Source organism: Daucus carota, chromosome 6 (genome assembly GCF_001625215.2).
Source record: "Daucus carota subsp. sativus chromosome 6, DH1 v3.0, whole genome shotgun sequence".
Taxonomy (NCBI): Eukaryota; Viridiplantae; Streptophyta; class Magnoliopsida; order Apiales; family Apiaceae; genus Daucus; species Daucus carota.
In genome coordinates this window covers 38,710,174-38,727,663 of record NC_030386.2, presented here as the reverse complement: position 1 = coordinate 38,727,663, position 17,490 = coordinate 38,710,174, and the positions used below count along the sequence as shown (strand labels likewise).

The 17,490-nt window shown below is 34.8% G+C and overlaps 4 protein-coding genes across 4 annotated transcripts; 1 reads left to right on the top strand and 3 right to left on the bottom strand.

Annotated features, from left to right (window-relative positions):
• The first annotated feature begins 1,103 nt into the window (after window positions 1–1,103).
• Window positions 1,104–2,363, top strand: LOC108226341 (WEB family protein At1g75720). The gene is made up of 2 exons (XM_017401284.2): window positions 1,104–1,310; window positions 1,923–2,363. Exons 1-2 carry the CDS (start codon window positions 1,149–1,151, stop codon window positions 2,358–2,360), a joined length of 600 nt encoding a protein of 199 aa, XP_017256773.2. The 5' UTR covers window positions 1,104–1,148; the 3' UTR covers window positions 2,361–2,363.
• Window positions 2,364–2,633: 270 nt separating this feature from the next.
• LOC108226715 (1-aminocyclopropane-1-carboxylate synthase 3) lies at window positions 2,634–5,175 on the bottom strand. Its single transcript, XM_017401711.2, has 4 exons — window positions 4,564–5,175; window positions 4,246–4,401; window positions 3,945–4,105; window positions 2,634–3,780 (listed from the first exon to the last, which is right to left on the bottom strand). The coding sequence occupies exons 1-4, from the start codon at window positions 4,711–4,713 to the stop codon at window positions 2,850–2,852; spliced, it is 1,398 nt and encodes a 465-aa protein (XP_017257200.1). The 5' UTR covers window positions 4,714–5,175; the 3' UTR covers window positions 2,634–2,849.
• Window positions 5,176–7,460: 2,285 nt separating this feature from the next.
• On the bottom strand, window positions 7,461–9,990 carry LOC108227972 (polyubiquitin). The gene is made up of 2 exons (XM_017403396.2): window positions 9,853–9,990; window positions 7,461–8,830 (listed from the first exon to the last, which is right to left on the bottom strand). The coding sequence occupies exon 2, from the start codon at window positions 8,828–8,830 to the stop codon at window positions 7,685–7,687; it is 1,146 nt and encodes a 381-aa protein (XP_017258885.1). The 5' UTR covers window positions 9,853–9,990; the 3' UTR covers window positions 7,461–7,684.
• Window positions 9,991–12,918: 2,928 nt separating this feature from the next.
• Window positions 12,919–14,202, bottom strand: LOC108224709 (F-box/kelch-repeat protein At5g43190). The gene has a single exon (XM_017399405.2). It carries the CDS (start codon window positions 14,156–14,158, stop codon window positions 13,046–13,048), a length of 1,113 nt encoding a protein of 370 aa, XP_017254894.1. The 5' UTR covers window positions 14,159–14,202; the 3' UTR covers window positions 12,919–13,045.
• Between the last annotated feature and the right edge of the window lie 3,288 nt (window positions 14,203–17,490).

Genomic DNA, 17,490 nt, shown 5'->3' with positions numbered 1-17,490 from the left:
TTGAGAATTACATCTATGACCCATTTTTCATTGTTTCGTCTTTTAACTTTTGAACTTCAAAACTAATCGTTATCTTTCAATTTTCTATTTGTTAATGTCATTATAGTTTAGATACTGACCGGACGGAATTCGGAAATATATACGGGTGGGTCCAGGAATTCACTAGAAACGAATTATTAATATATATAATAATTAATGATTAATATAATTAAAATTAAATTTTAATAGCGTGAATTAAAATTTTATAAAAGTTAAAAAAAAGGTATTTTATTTATAGATAAAAAATAAGAATCGGGGTGTTAAATCCCTCGACTCCACTTCTCAAATGTCGATGATTGAATCGAAAATATCTTTTATTAACTTTTAAATAAAAGACCCTTATTTAAAAGGGTCTTATACTGTTTCTACCCCTTTTAAGTTTTAAGAGGTGGGCTTGAGTTCTATAAATTTACAAGGTATAAAATGGGCCTAAAATCACCAGAGGATTTCCCATATCTTTATGGGCCAAGTATATACTACTCACTCTCAGCAAAGGTCCAACAGACACCAGTAGTAATCCGTGGCCCAATCGAATTTATTGCAAAATGCGAACCATCTATCTTATACTTCTCTATATTCTGTCTACATTTAATAACTCAAACGCAAGTTTAATGATAAAATTATTTCCATTCTATATCTGATATATTTGATATCTCGGGTCTCATGAGCAAATTAAATCATAAAACTAAATTAATAAAAATTACATTTTTATCCTACAGACAAACATTAATCTTCACATATATTTTTGGAGCCTTATGACACAATTAATTTGTAATTACGAAATATGCAAAAAAATCAATTAAATGTTGTGTATTATATTCTCCTACAAATAAACAATTATGAATATGATCATGTTTTATAAATAGAATATGACTCTTATTTTCAAGTTCAAAATCATTTAGAAATAGGTTTTATAAAGACAATATGATTCATGTTATTTCATAATTATAATTTCCTACTTTTTATGTTTATTACTAGTCCAAATAGAATTATAAGCCTAAAATCTTATTTATTTATATATACGACAGGAAGTCGTAGGGATCCCTATCCTCAAACGACAAGAGTATTTATATTATTACATAAATATTGAGGTTTATTATAAGTTAGATATGGAGCGAGGAGACGAAGGAGCACAACAAGATGATCAGGAGAAGCGGAACGGAGGAATCGATACGACAAGTGGCAAGTTAGGATTGGTGAAGGAGGCTGTGGCTTTGTTTGAGGAGAGAGTTCATGCTGGAGACTCTGATCATGTCAATAAGGTTCAACAGGTACGCACGTAGGGTTTGTTGGGTTTTTGTATGCTGTTAAATATATCACATGTAGTGCTAGTTTTGTGCATGTATGAGTATACAAAAGCTTGTCTCTTTCAAGTGATTTTTTTATTTTTTTTTTTTTAATTTTGAATACTTTAAACATTGGTAGCTTCAACTTTGAATATAGAAAATTATTAAGAGAAATTACAGTATAATATTTCGGCCTCAGATTTTTTGGACTAACAGTTTGTACGAGGCAACGACTTATACGCGATAATAATTTGTACGAGATAACAGTTTGTACGTGAGAACGGTGGTTATGTGTTTTTCAAAAAATGCATAACGCTGTTTTGATTTTTTTATAGTTTTTGAATGTTGTATTAACAAAGAACAATGGTGTTCTAAGCGTTCACACCATATAAGTTTTTCATATAGCGCAATCTTGTGCTTGAATATGTATTTATATAGATGATGTATATATGTGGTTGGTGTGTATTGTGTATGATATGTATCTGAATAATGATAGTAGTATTTAGGTGTTCGGAATTTAATTTTGATATGGATGTTGAATATTGAAGGTTATTAGTTAGGCTGACCTTTACACATAAAATGGTATTATTTCTGCAGATTAGTAAAGCAAGAAGTGAAGGGGAGCATGTAACTTGTAAAGTGACACTAGAGTTAGAGTTAAAGGAGACTAAACAAAATCTTCAAAGAGCTATTGATGAAGGTATGGTAATGGCAACTTGCCTCTCCATTTTACAAAATGAGCTTGAGCAGACAAAGCGCGAGCTTCAACAGCTGAAGCAAAAAGAACAATGTTTTAAGTACCAATCAATTACTGGACCAGCTGAAGAAGATTGGGTTGAAAAAGATGTCAAGCATGTCGAGGATGTAACTAAATTTGAAGCGAAGCCAGAGCTAATCATGAATCTTCAGAAAGAGCCCGAGTTTCAGAAAAACCATGGCGCCATTGCAAATGTACTGGAGAGACACCCTTCACTCAGGACAAAGAAAAAGAAGCCGCTATTAGGGAGAATTTTTTCTCGGAGAAAAGGTCACTAAAAATTTAACTGCACGAATTTGATACAATTATTCAAGTATTGTTTATTAATTAAATTTTTAATGTTTTATTGCCAGGAACTAAGGAAGATTTAAGTTTGGAAGAATTTGGATATAAAGAGCTGAATTGGAGTTAAAAGTAGAAGATTCAGATTCATATTGGCCTTCATGTTTTACTGCTCTCTGTTAGACTTGTCTTGGAATCTAAAAGCATTGAACAATTTAGCTAGCAAACTGTCGAAAAATTTCTAACTATTTTATTTTATATTTCTTAATCTGTCAGTACTTTATTTGGTTGTGGAGTGAATGAATGCTCAATTCCTTGAGTCCATATAATTGTTATGCAAATCTAATATAGCCAGCACGAGGAATTGAGCAGGGTCTGTATATACAGAGCTTACATATAGAACCAGAAGTTACAAATTGAGGTTATTATTGAGTTCTAACAGTACTTAGACTCATGATCATGATGATATCGCCTAATTGATGAAGTTACCATTTATTAAGTGAACTCTTCTGGGAGCTGTACAATGCTTGCTGATATGAAATTTGATCCGCTTTACAAGTAGCATCAGCAAATGCCTTGATCCGCTGCATAGCCACGCTGAGTGTTTCAGTAGACATGTTAGCAAAACACACTCTAAACCACCCTGGTTCACTACAATGACAAGATGAACCGGGAGAGAGATTCAGTTTTGCTTCAGATATAATCTTTTCCCAGAGTTCCTTTTCGGCTTCAAACGTGTTTGAACAGAGCAAGTGTCTCATATCTACCCAACAAAACAGCCCTGCATTGCTTTTCAAACACGAAATGCCAGCACTTTTAAGTCCTGAAACCATCATGTCGTGCCTTTCTTTCAGCCTCTTCTGATTTTCTTTCATATACAGTTTCCGAAAATTCTTTTCACCAAGAATGTTGGAAAGTAGAAACTGTGTTTGTGAAGAAACAAGTCCGAAACTGGACATCTTTGTGGCTGCAGAGATAATTGCTTCATTCTCAGAATAAATCATGCCAACCCGAAATCCGGGAAGGCCTAAATCCTTTGACAGACTATAAACGATATGGATTCGGTTCCAAATATCATTACCTACACGAACCTTTTTGTGATTCAGTAGAGCTTGTGTAATACCTATGAAGCCTGGAGAATCAAAAACAGTTCCAGAGTATATCTCGTCGCTGACTATATGGATTTTCTTGGAAATGGCGAAGTCAAGGAGATGGTTCAGCTCATCCTTGCTCATGGTTGTGCCTAATGGGTTCGTCGGATTAGTTATCAGCACTCCTTTTACCTTTAGTTTTTGTTTTAGAGCTCTTTTATGAGCTTCTTCTAGTGCAAGACTTGTGAGTCTGAACTGATTTGAACTCGAACAATGTACAGGGACAAGCTGAACCTCTGTTCTCCATTTGACATCTCTATCAAACCTGAAACATGAAGTAGTATCAAATGGAAAAAATTAGTTCATAACAAGTTATGCATTATTGATTTCTAGTGATGAATTAGTAACTACGCCTCCTAACATTTCATGGTTTTAGGAGAGCTAGTAACGGAAGATGGCTAACAATATTGACATGTATAATTCAGTTACCCTGGATAGTATGGTGTAGGAATGAGGAAAGCTTCTCCGGGTTCAGCTAGGCAAAACATGAGAGTCTCATTTGCAGCAGTGGCACCAGCAGTAAGAACAAGCTTGTTCGGATCATATCTTACTTTGTTTCCTCTAATTTCTCCCATTAACGCGGCCAGCTCCTGGTTTATTCATATCAATAGAAATACTAGTAATTAGTTGCAAAATTCTTTGACATACATGATCAACATGCAAGGTTAGAATATCTCTGTATATAGTTGATGTCAGTGACAGATATCACAAGAGCTATATATGTACGCACTTTCTTAAATGCTGGCAAGCCACGATAGTCTTGAAAGAGGGCCAATTCTCTGAATAGGGAGGATGATAAAGACGACGAAGATCCCCCTCTGTCTTCTTTAAAATGAGCAACATTGGCATTTTTCGCCAGCCATGATTCCAGCAGGTCGAATGACAGCTGCATTGTCAGATTAGCATGCATGAGGTAAAGTGATTCAATGTTACATAATTATAAAAGCCTAGTCAAGAATTAAAACGAATACTTGATGTATGATGTATCTGCATGCATGCATGGTATAGTTTCACTGTTAATAACAGGATTGCACAATCACACAAGTACCTGATTCTCTGCAAGGCCCATCTGAATGATTCCTGAGGGATTATGATGTTCATGATACGGGTTCTTCTCGTACTCCTTCCATCCTAGGAAGTAAGAAGAGTCCTCCCCATGGGAATTAAAACTAGCTTTCCTGGACAACATCTGTTGCATTCTATATCTAAGACTCCGGTAACAAATATAGTAAGTGTCAGTGTCTGTGTGTTAGCTGTAGCGAGAGAGGGAGAGAGAGGTACGAGTCTATTGGAGTCATGGGATGTTTGGATAGCATGTATTTATAGCCAGGGAAGTACTGTAAGCTATGATGTCTGTTCTATTTTGTTTCTGAATGATTTGAAAAAGAATCTCTTACTGATATGTAACTGGTATCAGTTTTTTTTGCTTTTCCTTGAATCTGACCAGGTACATTTCCTGGATAGCTCTCTCGATTGATTGCCACATCATCAATCAGGGCATTACGCAACATAGTTTGGGATCATATGCAGGTAGATATGTTGCTCGGCTCTTGAGCAACATAGATAATGAGCCTGTTTGCCTGTGTATAAACCTCGGGATTTAAGTCATTTTCAACTCCAAATAATTGGATGTACTTTTTTCGGCAACTTAATTTTTATTTTTTTCAATAAAAGTTACTTATAAATTATAAGTCATAATTTATCCATAAATCACTTTTTATTATATCATTATATTTCTAATAACTCGTCTTTGATAAGTAAAATTTAACCAAACAGACATTTTAAACTCTCACCTCATCACATTGAGTCGGGTTAAGTCATAAATCACAATTTAAACTCGCCAAACCGACTGAATGTCAAATTTCCGCGCAGTTGGTGACAGAGATCATGCATTAATGTTTTGCATGATATCCCATATCTCATGGTTCCTGATATCACACAAGCACGAACATAAGATCTAATAATGCTCCCTCCATCTATCTTACACATTCGGATTCTCTGTTTTACATTTACTAAGTGTCTCCAGAAGTAAAAATGTGAATTAGTACTAATTCTACTTATTCTCTGCGATGAACCCAGTCCTGTTATGCACTAAACTTTCTACATGGTCTGCAATATGTCATCAATTGATTTACACTCATTTAACGACTAATCGCTGCTTTCGTGTATATAATCTTAGGCCTCAGGATTCCTAAACTCAAAACATACTTCTTAGTCAAGTCAAAGAAAGCTACAGATACCTACCCTTACCCCCTTTCCCCTTATAATGCAGAAATAATGCCTAGACATTGAATTTCCAGAAAGTGATCCAAGCGCCAAGCGGAACTGGAATATAAGGCTTCGACAAGTTCTGCAAGTAAAAAGTCTTCTACTCCAGTCTCCAGACATGTTCCCAGGTAATTTTTGAATACACATAATGTGCTCAGGTCTAGTAAAAATGACCAAGAAAAGCTATTGCAGTTTGTGTAAGTCGATAAGATAAACAAAGCTCTGCAACCTCCCATGTTAGAATTGAAAATTGCTTCCTGCATTATGCACCCCACATATCACATGTATGTGTACTGCACAAAGAGAGGTCAGTCCACACCTAAGTAAAAAATTATGTAAAAGTGGAACTAAATCTCATCAATAATGTACTCACACGACACATAAAGATCATCAACGACACTGATTCTACTTGAAAAGAACATAAAACTGATATGATATTTGCGACATGATTTCAATACACCTCCTATATCTTCCAGAAGTTTTCAGGTTAAACTGGAGGTGACATTATGCTTTATGCTCATCTCCTGATCACTAAAGCGTTTCAGAGTATAATTAATCTACCGAACAAGCTGGAGACTGACAAAATAATTTACCCTGACTTTCACAAATAAGTGTAACGTGTCAAGAGTGTAGTAGTATGGGCACTTATCTTTAGAAGAGGGAAGGCGATGAGCTCAGGCATCTTGTGGGACTTGTACCAGTCATCGTCGTATTGATGCAGAAGCAATATGCAGGATAACACCGAGTCCAGAGGCTTGTCTCAGAAAGCAGAGTCACCCTGTTTCTCAATACTAGTACATCATATAATTGCCCACAATGCCATTCTAGTTTATAAAGCAATTCATAACAGAAATAAAATGCTTAACAATTTCTCCTTTTAGTGTTCTTTGTCCTAAAGCAAAGGTTCGATCTAGGGATGGACTCATTTAACTAATGAAGCTACACAATTTCCCGTTTCGAAGGCTTTCAATTTCAAGCTGGGGATAAATTATTGATTAATGAAGTCATCAGATATCAATTATCCTAAAATGTGTAGTATGAGGAGTGCTTAGTTCGATAACGTGACATCTTCAACACTTCCCCTCACTAGAAAACTTTAACAAAGTCCAGTGTCTTTATAATGAAATAAACAACATAAACCATCTAATCTGCCATCTTATTACACTAAAGGAAACAAGGAACGTATATGAACAGCAGGTCCACACAGGAATCTGAGAGACGATTTAACTTGTTTTTTTTTAACTACAAAAAGATAGATATCACTAATTTTAAGTAACTTCAACGAAGGAAAAAACAAACAAATTAACTAAGCTCAGCAAACTTGATTAAAGCCTTTCATAATTGGCCTCAAGGCACAAGAATGTATCTTGTGTTTTCTTATTCATAACTCATGAGGCACTACAGACTAGGGCTGAATTGTTATACACAACACTTGCAGTATAACTAAAGGCTAATCTAAACTTTTGCAACAAAGATAATCTAATTTTTCACAACAAAGAGAAGAAAACAAAGGGTATTACTCTGACCTCAAAAGTATCAAAATATTTAAGTAATTTGTCATGCCTGCTAATACGAAATTTTACGTCAACAAGCTAGATGAATTCCACCAGATATATACTACTATCTCTCCTTTTCAGAAACAGAAACACACACACATTACAAACTACTAACAAGAAGTTTAGAAATAAGCACATCTAAACATGCAGTAATATACATTTCTTGTTTTAATGGAATAAAGGTCGCTCCACATAAAACATTAAAATATAAAAAACATAAATATCCCTCAAGAACAGGAAATTTACAGTCTTTCAGCAAACAGGCACATAAAATGTGAACTTAAACCAAATAAAGATTCAGAAATTTTTAACAGGGCTCAATGCCCTAGAACACACCACCACAATTCAAAAACCACCACGTAGACGAAGAACAAGGTGAAGGGTGGACTCTTTCTGGATGTTGTAGTCAGCCAGGGTTCTTCCATCCTCCAACTGCTTTCCAGCAAAAATCAAACGCTGTTGATCTGGTGGGATTCCCTCTTTGTCCTGGATTTTCGCCTTCACATTATCAATTGTATCTGAGCTCTCAACCTCCAAGGTGATGGTCTTGCCAGTCAATGTCTTCACAAAGATTTGCATTCCACCACGGAGACGGAGCACAAGATGAAGGGTAGACTCTTTTTGAATATTGTAGTCTGCAAGTGTGCGGCCATCTTCAAGTTGTTTTCCAGCAAATATAAGCCTCTGCTGGTCTGGTGGGATGCCCTCCTTGTCTTGAATCTTTGCTTTGACATTATCAATAGTGTCAGAGCTCTCCACCTCTAGCGTGATGGTCTTTCCTGTCAAAGTCTTCACAAAGATCTGCATTCCACCCCTCAGCCTCAATACCAAATGAAGTGTGGATTCCTTTTGAATGTTGTAATCTGCCAATGTCCTTCCGTCCTCCAACTGCTTCCCAGCAAATATCAACCTCTGCTGATCTGGAGGAATTCCCTCTTTGTCTTGGATCTTTGCCTTAACATTGTCAATTGTATCAGAGCTCTCTACCTCCAAGGTAATTGTCTTTCCAGTAAGCGTCTTGACAAAGATTTGCATGCCACCACGTAGACGGAGCACCAAATGAAGGGTCGATTCCTTCTGGATGTTGTAGTCAGCAAGGGTGCGACCGTCTTCCAGCTGCTTGCCAGCAAAAATGAGTCTCTGCTGGTCTGGGGGGATGCCCTCCTTGTCCTGGATCTTAGCTTTAACATTATCAATAGTGTCAGAGCTTTCAACTTCTAGGGTGATGGTCTTTCCAGTAAGTGTCTTAACAAAGATCTGCATGCCACCACGTAGACGAAGAACCAAATGAAGGGTCGATTCCTTCTGAATATTGTAATCAGCTAAGGTACGACCATCCTCAAGCTGTTTACCAGCAAAGATGAGCCTCTGCTGATCTGGAGGGATACCTTCTTTGTCTTGAATCTTAGCCTTGACATTGTCAATGGTGTCCGAGCTTTCTACCTCAAGAGTGATGGTCTTCCCAGTAAGAGTTTTCACAAAGATCTGCATCTGTTGTTAAGGCAAGACCAACAAGGAAATTAATTTACCACACAAAAAACAAAGTTCAAGTAACCTTCACAGGATTAAAACACTTGCATAACCATGAAAAATATACAAAAAAACATATAACGATCAAAGAGAAAATCCACACAAACACATCAACTCGTGGGGTGAAATCCAATTATGCTCGTCTTATCAACATCATTCCAAATATGTTGGACATGAATGGTTATCCTTAAGTAATTGCAAACTAAGTAGTTGCAAACTACATAACCTTAATTCAAATCAATAATCCAAATAATCACTATACCAATTGCATCTCAATTACCCTACTACGATTTCTATTATACCACAGTTATAACGTCAATCCCTAATTATCACACTTAGTCGTATTAAGAGACTTAGATTAGACATCCTATTAATCCGTTTCAGCAAACAAACAATCCTCACAACAAAAAAAACCAGAACAACTCCTCAACAAATCACAAAAGCTAACACCACAAGACATCATACTAAACACCGATACGAAAAGGAACATAAATCTTGATCATCGTTCATCATAAAAGGATAAACTAATAACCTTCAACTGGAATCCTCTGATTTTCTAGTTTCAATGTATATGCACAAACTTCGTTCAACAATGATCATAAACCCTAAAATCATACCATTAAATTATAAACAAACCCTAAAATCAAACCGAAAATTTATAATTTCAACAAATTAAAAAGCGCACACCTACTAGTCCAATTACGTTTATTATTTTATGATTAAACAAATCCCATATCCATACCGTCCTTAACAAAGTTCGAACCTCCACATACAATTAGACGAAGATCATTTTTCAATCTCTCACAACGACAACAAACCAATACAATCAAATAAAACACAATAGATCTAATCAAACGCTACCGATTACAAATTATACAAATCAAATACGAAGATCTAATTACACAGCTGGACATCTTGTATTATCATCACAATTCACAAAAACATAACTGAGTACACATAGAAAAGGAGAATTAAATACGTACCTTGAAAATCGTTGATCAAAACAAAAGAGAGAGAATTATGTATGAATATAAGGGTTTGAAAATTGTTTAAGAACAAATGATAAGATAATTTTAGGGCAACCCGAGATGCGTATTTATATATTTGGGGGTGGGCAAGATAGGTTCTAGAACTTTCGAATCGGATATGGACGCGGGATATAGATGACCCACACGCCACGAACACGCCTTTCTTTATTACTCCCTCTCGTGATGTTTCGACTATTCTAGAGTGAGCATTCAACCGTATTTTTTTTAATTAGGATTTAAAAATTTAAAATTTGTTTTTTTAAAGAACAGAATTAGAAATATTAATTATAATTATTAAAATCATAATTTATTACTAATTCATTAAAAAAAAACAAAGCCCTTACACCACCTAAAATAATAGTCTATTATGTAAAATTGATTAAAATTTGGAAAAGTTATATCATTGTATAATATATACGATATTTCCTCAAATATAAATTTTATTATTATAAAAGAATTCTATATCTTTGACAAAAATGAAAATTTTGACAATCGACATAATAACACAAGATAATTTTTAAAATAAGATTGATATTCTAAAACATTAAATACATTTGATCATCATTCTGATTATTTTTCAATTATCGAATGGATTTTGGGTCGATAGTTTGGTTAGTTCGCGAGATCATCAAATTTTTTAATTACTGTGTGTTAATTATTGTTATGGTTTAATTAGGGTTGATCACTTATTAAATGTATTAAGTTGGTCATTGAGCTGAAAACAGTTTTAAAATTGTCATCGTGTATCAAATTGGTCATTGAGCTGAAAATAGTTTTGAAATTGTCATTTGTTTATATAGTCAACTCACTCATTTTATCTTTTAAGATAAAATTGCTAGCATGGTTGATATTTCATTCATCAACTTTTGTTGGAGTAATTATGGTTAGTTAACTAAAGTTCAAGTGAATTCTAATCGATGAGGTGCATTATTAGTGATTCGAGGCAAGTAAATTGAAGAAGCAAAACCTTTAACTCGAATGCAATCCGAGTTGCTGAAGTGCATTATTAGTGATTTGGGGCAAGTAAAGTAATTATGGCTAGTTAACTAAAGTTCAAGTGAATTCTAATCGATGAAGTGCATTGTTAGTGATTCGGGACGAATAAATTGGAGAAGCAAAACCTTTAACTTGAATGCAATCCAAGTTGCTGAAGTGCATTATTAGTGATTTGAGGCAAGTAAAATAGAGAAGTAAAACCTTTAACTCGAATGCAATCTGATAAAACTAGTGTGCTCGATGGGTTACAGAATATGGATTAATCGGTGATTAATTATGATTAAATAATCATCTACTTTACAGAACATGGATCAATCAGTGTTTAATTATAATTAATCACCGACTTTTAAAATAGAGAAGATATAACAGGTAATCATTCCATTATCTGGGCTAATCCATCTTGCACCAATTCAAAATTTAGATAGCATTATTTATCTTATCACGCGTTAGTACATTACTGGTCCATCCACTGGACTAGTACCACAACAATCCTTTTCAGTTAAAGAAAGATTCCATCTCAAAACCATCATTAATATATTAGGGACAAGTCTGAGTTATCATGTATATCAGCTTATAGAGTATGATCTGAGTAAAACTTCGTCTTATTAATACTCCCTTCATCTTAACGTCCACATTTCCGGTTCTGCTTGTCTCAAAATTTTAATCTATATTTAATAAATATGATAAATTAAGTATGAATTATGTCAGTATTTTTAAAAACAATATTATTTTTAATAATTGTCAGCTTGTTTAAAGTGAGTGTATAAAAGATGAATTTCTAATTGTGAACAAAATGAACGTCGGGGGAGTAGTATATTATCGACAAACTTAAGCTCACATATATCAGGTTATGAGTATGATCCAAGAATAAGCAGGGTGATAAAAAGAACTGATATTTACTCCCACAAATTCTCAATAATTGAGAAAATGTTTACATCAGTACCAAACCAATATCCTTCGTTATCTCCAAACTTGATTATAACATGTCATTCCAGATCAAATCACACTGACAATGAATAACATTAAAGTATAATTACTCCCTCCGTCCCCTCCCATTTCTTATCAAATGGGTTGGGCACGGAGGTTAAGAAATATGTATAAAATAGTGGAAAAGATAAAAAAAAAATGGGTGAAGTGGTGGGACCTATTGATTTTTAATGTATAAAAAGAAGATAGTGGAGTAAAACTAGTGTGAAAAGGAAAGAAAAATGGAGAAGTGGTGGGACCCATTGACTATTTTTGGTAAGTTTTGAAATGTAAAGAATTGGATGGGACACCCCAAAAAGAAAAGTGTAAATAAATGGAACGGACGGAGGGACATTTCTAATCATCTTTGAGGTACCTCAACCTACTACACATCTGAATTGATAATAAAATCAAATTCACATTCTGATTTAATGTTGTTGGTGGAGAACTGTTAACCAATAAGTCTCCTTCAACTTGCTATATTTAAATAATATATAAAGTCAAATTCCAAATTATTGATATTTTTATTCCAGAACCTTGACTAACTGTTATTCCCCATCAACTAATTTGCTTTCTTGATCCAGATCTGACTTATTTCCAAGTGAATAAGTTTAAACTATACCAACATTTTGATTCTTTCAGACTTGAACACATGGTCAGTTAGTCTTGTAAGTTCACCTATAGCCATAAGCCATATATACCCAAGCACCCATAGTTTGAAAAAGTAGCCCACCTAAAGAATACTAAACATAACAACAGAAAACAACTTAGCTTAGGGGGTCTGAAATCATAATAATCCGGGTCTGAAATGCAAGATAATAATTTATATTCGTTATTCACCTGAGTGGCGGTGGTTTATCCTGCAAATGTCAGCGTTCGAGTCCTTTTATCTCCAACTCATGAACTTAGCCGCTACAAATGGGCTTAACTGGAAAAAGAAGAAGTTAGTTTCTAAGAATGAAAAGTAAAAATAAAAAATAAAAATCATCAATTTTTCTGGTTTAGCTTAGGGGCTCCGGTCAGAGTTAGGGCTAGTCTCCCCGGCTCCGGACGGGCTCGTACATCTAAAGAAAAACTTTATTTCTCAGTATAACCATACACAAACATATACACCAACAGCAAAGGGGAGAAAACCCTTCGAATTTACATTACAATTAAGCCAAGATAACATAAGAAGATACAAGAACTAAACATAAGGATGAAGCTGAGGCACAAATGAGAACCACTTGAATCCACAGCTCCATTTCTCGGGCATCGAAGGACACTTAGGTAGCCAATGCCAAGTCCTCCTCGAGACCTTGTAATACAACACCTCAGGCCAAGAGTAACAACAAACACAAATCATCTCTTGATGCCAAAACACATACAAATGCTCATAATTGTGAAAACAAACCGACACCAATTTCCTACACATCATATCAGGAACACTTCCGATCTCAACCCAACTCGCACCCCCTTCGCTCAATTCCCAAATCTTCAAGCTTCTCGCAATGCCATTATTCCCAATTCCACCAAATAAACACAACTTGTCATCTCCATTACCAACCAACCGCCCGAAAATCAGCTCTCTAGGGGAAACTGCCCTCAAATTCCCCCAATTCCCCGTCTCGAAATCGAACCCCGTGACACCGAAAGGCACCCTGGTGGTAAAATACAGTCGGGAATTAAAACAAACACCTTGCGTGCGATAATTCACATCAAACTGCGACCCATAATTCTCCCAATCCTGCTTAATCGAGTCGTAAACATACACACAACACCTCGAATCCTGACTAATCACAAACAATTTGTACCCATCACAGCCCAAAACCATACTAAAACACTCAAATTCAAAAGGGTGTTTCGGAAACTTCACGACCCTCAAATCCCTCGCAAGCAAATTACAAACCACAAAGCAATTCCCCCCAAAATTACAGAAACAAATCATCCCTTTCGAAGACGCGATCAGCGTAGCCGACGCCGGCAAGAGCGACGAAAGCGAGAGCACCTGAGCTCGCCATGAGTTCAGATTCGAGTTGTACAGGAAATACTGGTGCGTGAATTGCGGGTGAGAAAGTAGCAAAAACGACGTCGTCGAAGACGACGAAGATGAAGAGAAGTGTTTGGAGATGAAAGAGGGGGAGACAGAGAGGGACTTGAAGTGCTTACAAGTTGATTGCAAGTATAAAAACGTTTTCAAAGGGAGACAAGAGAGGATGTGTTCTAGGAGTTCTTCTGGGAGCTTGCTCCACAGGGTCGGATCCATTTTTTGAGGTGGTCTTGGCGGTGTGTATATGTGTGTGTTTTTGTGTATCTCCATGGTTCGCCTTGGTTGAAAATGAAGATTGTTCGGTGAAGTTATATACGATGGCCAATGGGGCTAAGATTTCTATTTTTTTATCGAATACTGAGTCACAGCTACGTTACAAATTACGATAAACGGTTATACAGTATTTGGAATTTTGGATAGAGTAATACATTATGACGTCAGAATAACCGTACATATAATTTGTCGTTTAAAAAAAATTAGATAATTATATAAATATCCTTTAATATTGGAAAATAGTAATGATAATGTACTTTATTTGACAACGAGTCACAAGAACGTTATAAATTATAAAAATTATGATAAATAATACTCCCTCCGTCCCACCCAATTCTTTACATTGGGTTTGGGCACGGAGGTTAAGAAATATGTATAAAGTAGTAGAAAAGAGAAAAAAAGTGGGTGAAGTGGCGGGACCCATTGATTTTTAATATATAAAAGAGAGATAGTGGAGTAAAAGTAGTGTGAAAAGGAAGAAAAAGTGGGAAAGTGGTGGGACCCATTAACTATTTTAGGAAAGTTTTGTAATGTAAAGAAATGGGTGGGACGGCCAAATAAGAAAACTGTAAAGAATCTGGTGGGACGGAGGGAGTATATAATGTTTTTATTCAAAATTGGATCACAAGTATGTTACAAATTACGAAAATTATGATAAAAGACTATGTATATAGTGATGTCGAAAAAATTGTACATAAATTTGTCATTTTTAAGGACCGTATAAGAATCTTGATGAAATATTTTATCTTTGAAAGAAATCAAATAAATATACAAGGATTTATGATAAAATATTGGGAAAATTGTTCTTATTATTTATATTTTAAAATGATCGAGAGGATTATAAGAAACCCGTATATCTTACAAATTAGTATGGGGTCCAGGATAACATATGATAAGCCCACCACTTTGGTTATCCAATCATTTATAAAGAATAACATATTTATATAAAATCATACATATTTTTAATACATATTTATAATCTATTATTTCGAGTAAAGGATTGTAATTAAATATATTTTATAATTCAAATATGATGACAATTTTCATCATTAAATTTGAACTTCAACAATAAATCAGTGTGCGTTTGAATAAGAGGGGTTGACCGAGTCATGGCAGGAGGGAAATCGACGAAATGTACTCCCTCTGTCCCCCTCGTTTGTTTACAGTTTTTTCACACTGCTCGACACGCATTTTAATGCGCATATAAAACATAGTTCTATAACTTATTTTTAAATTTTTTCTTTTTTGTATAAAAATTTAAACATCAAATTTTTATACAGAAAAAAAAAAGTTCAAAATAATTTACCGAACTACGTTTTACGAGAGCATTAGAATGCGTGCCGAGCCCCCGTCCCCCAATGTAAACAAATGAGGGGGACGGAGGGAGTATACTAGAAGAAACTTGAAAGGAAGATAAACATGGAGCAAACGATAAAGATGAGACCGGAGATGTGCATACATTTCTAACGGTGGTGAAGTCATTTCTGTTGCGAAATGATTACTTGGTGATCAAACTGCTACCACTTAAATTATGCATACAATATCTCATATGAAATTGGCTCATGTTATTTGTGTAATACTTACTCCTTCCGTTTCTTTTTTCTTTTCTTGTTTGTGATGTCGGTACTGTTCATAGCATGAGACAAATTACTAATTTACATCTAATCTATAAAACTAAATATAGTCATGAGTAATCTTGTTAGATTCGTGTTCACAAGTACTTTAATATAGTGAAGTTTTTATATTTAATGCTATTACGAAATGAAAGATATTAACGATCAAAAATGTGTATTGGCAAACGTGAAAAGTACAAACAGGAAAAGTATTTACTAAATGGTGAAAGCAATGATTGAAAATTAACATCATTTTAACGCCTGAACCATAGTACTATATTTAATATCTGACATCCATCCCACTAAAATTGACAGTTGGTTTTTTTAATTAAACTAATCGAGCTTTATTCGATTAATTATATTATTAATCTATACGGAGTATTTGCTATTCGCTAACAGAAAAGTGTGCTACTGGATTAACAATATTTTTGATAATTATGGCTAGCGATAAGGTGTTTCTTCGATAATATTAAATATTAATATTTATCGCTAAAAGAGAACAAGCATATATAAGGGACCGTTTGGGTGAGCTTAAAATAAGTGCTTATTGCTTAAAGTAAAAAGGTGAAGTATAAGTTAGAAGCAAGTTAAGACTTATAAGTGATAAAAATGTTTGGGAAATAAGTGGAAACCGTGAGACAAAAGCTAGTAATCGTAGTTTTTTTTGAATACTTCTTGACTTCTTATACAAACGGTACTAAATAAGTGCTTCTAACTTATAATTCCAGAAGTCGGGCTTATAAGCCCGTGCCAAACACCCACATAATAATAATTTATATATATATAAAACTGAACTCGTTCATCACCAACTTGACGAGATAAACGGGTGATAAAGACTTCTCGTGTTCTTCTGATCATGTATTCCATTGACACTTGTACCAGGATTTATTAAAAAAAGATATACTTAATTGCTTGAGAGAAGTTAATTTTTGTAAAAGCAAAAAAGAAAGAAAAATTTAACACGTTCACTCACCAAACTGATGGGGAAGGTATTCTAGACTCTAGGTGAGATGAAGAAATGATTACAGCGATCTTAATATTATAATATCGGTTTTTCTATGGTGTGCACATGGGCACACAATAAGCACAAAATTTGATATCTTTTCCTTATTTTGATTGGCTTACACCCATTTAATAATGATGGCCCCCCTGCATTCACACCAATCAAAACACACCAAATTTATGAGTTTCCGTGCTTAGCATGTGCCCATGGGCACACACTAGACAAACCCTTATAATATATACATATAAAATCTTACTCCCTCCGTCCCACCAGATTCTTTACAGTTTCCTTATTTGGCCGTCCCACCCATTTCTTTACATCACAAAATTTTCCTAAAATAGTTAATGGGTCCCACCACTTTCCCACTTTTCCTTCCTTTTCACACTACTTTTACTCCACTAACTCTCTTTTATATATTAAAAATCAGTGGGTCCCACCACTTCACCCACTCTTTCTTCTCTTTTCCACTACTTTATACATATTTTTTAACCTCCGTGCCCAAACCCAATGTAAAGAATTGGGTGGGACGGAGGGAGTATATGAAATTGGCTTTTTATATCCCAGTATCTCAATTAAATTGTCTTGTTTGTAAATTTTATATATTAAAAAAATATAAAATGTGATACTAAATTAAAAAGTTGACAAGAAATTTTTTGATAAAAAAATTTGGACTTTCACTAACTTCTAAAGTCTTAATTTTCTTTGTGTTATGA